At 44.2% G+C, this 5809-nt stretch overlaps 1 protein-coding gene across 1 annotated transcript; it reads left to right on the top strand.

Annotated features, from left to right (window-relative positions):
• Positions 1-812: 812 nt before the first annotated feature.
• On the top strand, positions 813-2584 carry LYG2 (lysozyme g2). The gene is given in 5 exon segments (XM_058419300.1): positions 813-878; positions 880-969; positions 1950-2023; positions 2025-2057; positions 2455-2584. Coding segments are annotated over 5 exon segments (393 nt in total).
• The last annotated feature ends 3225 nt before the right edge of the window (positions 2585-5809 follow it).

The following is a 5809-nucleotide window of genomic DNA, read 5'->3' as shown; positions in this document are numbered from 1 at the left end:
CATTTTAACAGCGTGAGTCACACACTGCATTGGTCTGACATCTGGTTGTAAACACTGCTTTGTGCCGGTTTCAGCTGAAAGCAGCACGTGCCCCTACGCTGTTCAGAGCGTTATAGGAATAAACTGAATGTTGACACAACTGGAGCTTTGGAGATAACTGTGAAACCAGATGGTCTGAGCTGTGTAAGTAGGCACTAATTCACTTGTTCATTCTCCCCTCACACCCACGCACAAGCCCATCCCTATTATGGATCCTGGTCTCTGATTCTCGGTCATTGCCAAACAAGCTGATCTTTTCCACAATCAACACTCAGGCACAAAGGTTTATGTTGGGAATATAGTTGTCTTTGAGATGACATTTAAGACCATGACAGAAAAAATGAGTCTGCTGGGGGCATCCAACCCTTGAACTTACTTTTCTTTCTCAGTTGAGAGTTTCCCTCAAAACCTGAACTTCTGAACAGTTCTACAGTATAGTCCTACATTAAAAGAGACTAAATCTGGGACTAATCCACCCAAAGGCTTAGATTTAAAACAAGATTCACCTCACTCTCAATCTGCATGCTAGAGAACTGCCCTCTGAATCTGAAGAAAAAAGTCTTTTATATCATCTATGTATTGATTTCTAAGGCACCCTTCAGTAAAATTAGTCAATTCTATCTTTGTTTCGCTCTAAACAGATTCAGAAGGATTCAAAATGTCAGCTCAGCCATAATGACCTTTAGAAAAACTGGGTTTGGATTCTAAAAATGAAAGTCATGCATGTCATATTGTAGGAGTTCCTGCCTCAGAGAAGACAGCAGAAGAACAACATGGAGAAATACCGTACCAGGATGGCAAAAGCTGGTAGCAGTGAAGGTCTTGCTCCAGCTGTGATTGATTACTCCTATTACCTTTCAAGAGCCACATGCTGGGACAATGCTGAAGGATGGCCTGGGTGACCAAGGGAATGTATTTGGCCTAATGCAGGTATGGTCAACCTTCTTAAAAACACAAATCTCACCCTTCCTTTGAAGCAGAATCAGAAGAGTGGCAGGAGCCCTGTTGAAAGGCAATTCCCTAAACCTTTTCAGCCTACTCTCTGGCCAGGCTAAGGCCAATGCCAACTAGGCCAAAGTCAGTGCTGACCAGGCTGTCAGCTCCCAGCACTGGGGAAGGACCTGGGTAAGTATCAGTGCATGAGCAGACTGCCTTTACACTGTGAAACTGATGATTGCTTCCCAGCATTCCCTTGGGATTGAAGAGATTAATTGTTCCTATTTCATACTTACATAATAATTGTTGTTTCAAAAAGCACCTTTTTAAACTGAGCATGCTGTAGGCTGCAGCTACCTACCATCAGGTTAATTACACTTTATGCACCACAGAGGCCAAGCTAGTGGGGGATTCTTGCTTCATTATTCATGAATACATTTGCACCTGTTTGCCACGTTATATCCTTACCTGTAAAATCCCTAAACATTTGCTGCATGCATGGGATCTGCTTTTGTAACAGCTCCAGTGCTCTGAGATTTGTGCTTTATGACCTCATGGATTTAGGGGAAATCCCTATAGGAAATAGATTTTCCCACCCTTGATTCAGCTGGGGAGGAGAGCACCAGTCACCTTGTACCTGGAAACACTGTGAAGCAGAAGTAATCCTCTGCTTTCGGCACCCTGCCACCTTTACAACAGCAGCTGTGCTGTTTTTTAAGGCTCTGACAGACAAGGAAGTAGGGCCAGCATTCCTCTTCAGTGCCCAAATGTCTGCCCTTCACACATCTCCTGCTTTTGCCTGCGCCATGAGAAGTGCTTCTGTCCTCTCCATACAGTCACAAAAGAGGTAAATCCTGAGATTAAGGACCAAAATGAACAGAGGCAGCCTGTAAGCAACAAAGAGCTCTGGCTAGATAGTGGATAATAGTTCTGGTGTGGTGATGCTGCCGTCTCACTTTCAGGCTGGCTAACAGTACCAAAAGATTGGCATGCCACGGGACACCGAAGAGCACTTAGCACAAGACACAGAGATTTTATACAGGATGATAAATCCAGAAAAAATCCCCAGCTTGGACAAAGGAGCAACACCCCAGAGGTTGAGTTTTGTCAGCTTTGAAACCCTTCACATGTATAAAGTCAAGCACGTAATGCTGTAAGCACTGCAGCAAGCTCAACACATCCCTGTTCTTATGTTCATGTGGAATAATATTCCTTAGTATGCACTAAAAGGAACAGAGTAATAAGATTTGGTTAGCCTTCTAGAAGATTTTTTTAAACATGGCAAATACCACGACATTTTTCAATTGCAAGGACCCAAGGTGGGCTCTCCCCCTCCTCTCTCCGTTCCATTTGTTTTGTGGTTTTATACCCACCTACAAAAAGCAGACTATCCTGGTAGCCTGTCCTGGCAACTCTGAGGTATTATTTACTGATTAAGTAGCACCTTTGTTTACGTGTTTCTTTCACCCTCATTCCAAGTGGGATCCCAGCCTATAATGCAGGAGTTAACACTGTCCAGAGCTATGACAAAATGGATGTTGGCAAAACACACAACTATGCCAATGATGGGGATGCAAGAGCCAGGTTTTGTAAGAGAAATGGATACTGAGATAACTGAGTAATGATTAGAGGCCCTGGTTGCATACTTTGCTTTTAATTAAAAACATTCTAGATTTATCCCCCCCAGAAACAGTAAGAATGGGGGAGGACAACAAAGCCAGGAACAAGTACAAACTTGCAATGGGTTTTTTTTCAGCTAAGGCTACAAAAAAAAAACAACAACTTAAAAGACAACACAACTAATAGTCTAAAATGTGACTCAACATTTTGCTTATTTTTCATCTTACTGCAAGAGAATATTCAGAATTTTCATCTGCGTCTGCAGTTTCTCAAGCAGCAGATTAATGCTGCAAGGAAGTTGTAACACTGCTTAACAAGATTTTATCCACCTTACATTTTATCTGTCGCTACTCGTGTCTAACAGCTGTACAGAACAGCAGGGCTGGCTGTTGAGAGAGGCTGAGCTGTCCCAACTGGACAAAGCACTGAGCAACCTCATCTGACCTCAGTGCTGGCCCCGTGTTGAGCAGGAAGTGGGACTAGAGACCAAAAAGGTACCTTCCACCTGAATTTTGCAATCATCCTAAGTCAGTCTGTTTGTTCCCTGCCCAAAAAGGTGATGTCTCTTATCTGTGTGTCCTGGTTAGAAAAGACAGGTATCTGCTAGGGAGAGGCAGGCCTCTCTAGGAATGGGGAATTCAAATCCTTCCCTCCGTGTTATTATAATTTGGAAGATTAAAAAAAAAACTTTTCAGTCAGAGCTATGGGGAAAGGAATAACAGTCCTTTATTAGTAAATATAACAGGACAGACAAACAACAACAGCAATTATAATAATAGTAAAACAAAACCAAGAACCCCGAGGGGCAAACGGTGGAAACTCCACTGATGGCTGGGAGCGGTGGATTTGTCCTCGGCAGGCAGGGGGTGCCCTGGCAGCTGAAGCGAGCAGTGCCGGAGAAGCCGCAGCGGCTGGACCCGGGCTGACCCAAAATCCAGCAGGGCAGCGGAGAAACTCCGAATTCCTGGACGCTCCAAGAGATGATAGAATTCCCAGGACCAGACTCCTCCGTTAGCCGTGGACTCCAGGCAGCTACCAGTAGCCCGACGACCGTCCTCCCCGGAAAAACCGAGAGCAGTGAGCCCACCACCCTCATCTCCCGGGAGCCTTTCCCCTCCCCCAAAACTAAGTGATCAACTTCCTTTGTCTGGGTTGAGCACCCTTTAACTATCAGTATTTAGTCTCCTAGCAACTTATGAGGGGTGGGGGCCGGAAATCCACAGGAAAACTTAACCCCCAACACTGTGCTTCATAAAGATCTATGTGGAGCATTATGAAGCTCCATTATTGAAAGGGTGTGGGCACACAAGGTGTTTGTGCACCCTGCTGGTTCAGCTCTTAGGGTTGAGAGCAAATCCTTAGAGAATGTATGCTCATACAGAGAAGGTTTGGGATAGCAGACTAACTGTACGAGAGTGGGCGCCCTTGGGGGAAATGCCATTTCAGAAACATCCAAACGTACACACATATTAAAAAGTTTGAAGAAATACAATTTTCTTTTTCATTGGAACTCTCAGCTTGTCAATTAAACATCTCTGTAAACATCTCTTTTAGCTGAATCTTACTCAGAAATAACAGGTACTATGTATTTTCCCTTCTCTCTATGTGGGAGCCTGCTACTAGTTCTGCTTTTGCTTCGATAGTTTATCACACACATTTTTAAGCTGTGAACGGTACCAAGCTTTTCCATTAACACAGACCCCTCGGGATAACCTGCAGCACTTCTGCAGGCTGCAGCGCCAGAAATCCATATGCAAATCCATAGGCAGAGCGTGTGGGATGGAGCTGGCAGAGCCCTCTGCTGGAAGCTCCCCAGGCTGCAGTGCCACGGACACGAATCCCGAACGTGCCGGGCAAGGCTGAGCCAGCCTGGCCAAAGGTACTCTGGGAGACCGATCCAGGCACAAGCCTTATTATCTGCTATCCATCAGCAGCGAGATCCATTTGCCAAATTTTTTACATCCTAATACTTGCACCGTCTCTTTACAGAACAGCGTGTACCTTGGATGCACTACACACATCCCTCAAAAGGGCTCAAATTCCAGCTTGTACCTCCCTGTGGGAATAGGATCAACACTTGCAGAGACTGCAGTTACAAAACACTGCAGCACAAGGTGCTGTGCAGATGCTGGAAGAAAGGAGGGAGGTGAGAAAAACAACACTAATTTATCTGAAAATGATTAATTTATCTAAAAAGTGATTATCATTTTTTCCATGCTATTTGATTTCAGCTTAAATTCTCATGTCTGCCTTCATCCTGGCCATAGGGCCATTACACTCCTCAATGCCACTGTCACAGCCTATCCTTTTCTCTCTGCACAGTGGCTCCAGCTTTTATGTCCCTGTACTGATTTATCTCTTCCTTTGAACCCCAACAGGTGTTTACTCTCCTCTGTGAGCAGGCAGAAAGGATAAACACTAATTTCAGCAACTGCATCCCTCTGATGTTCTCACAACATGCAGTCATTAATACTAACTCCTCTTCAGTGTGTCAAATGTGGGAGAGGCTCACAGCGTGTTAAATTACAGAAATTATCCTGGCTGGAATGCAAACTACTTTATCATTTGATATAGCAGCAGCTTGCTAACTTTGGCCACAGTTCTTAAAACTGTAAATAAAACTACACACACAGTAGTATTTTATAAGCTTGCAGCCCGTAATACTAACTCACATCAGAGGTTTGCTTCAGGGTCTCCACATTTCCAACGTCTGCCATTTTAGAAAAGGAAAAGCATTAACTTTCACATAGACTGTGGGTCTTAGGCTATTATTACTGAACCCTTAGGATCAGGGGATACGTATGAAGACAGCTGGTTTCCTGAAATGAGACAACCAACCAAGAGGTGAATAACTCCAGTTAGTCCCAAATGGGGAGTTCACCGGCTCTGTAAGCTACAGTAGAAGGCAGATGACAGACAGTTTGCTAGGGAACAAGCATGAGATCTGGGTAACTGTGGTAAATCACTCTCTGTGGACAGCCCATCAATTCTCATGTGACTACTAAACAGAGGGTTTTTCAATTCCAATTCCAATTCCGTCCTCAGTGCAGTCAAAGTTCTGCAGTACTCCTGTAAATCTTTACTGCTAGCTGTGAAATGTCCTCACCATCATTAGCTAGATCTATTCTACTCACTTCTCTGCTTATTTATAAAGTTCTCTTACAGTTAGCCAGAAACTGCAGCAATCTAGCCACAAAATTAAAACACAAAGACA

This window comes from Hirundo rustica, chromosome 2 (assembly GCF_015227805.2).
Source record: "Hirundo rustica isolate bHirRus1 chromosome 2, bHirRus1.pri.v3, whole genome shotgun sequence".
NCBI lineage: Eukaryota > Metazoa > Chordata > Aves > Passeriformes > Hirundinidae > Hirundo > Hirundo rustica.
Note: the sequence above shows the minus strand (reverse complement) of the source record. Positions and strands in the feature narration are given on the sequence as shown.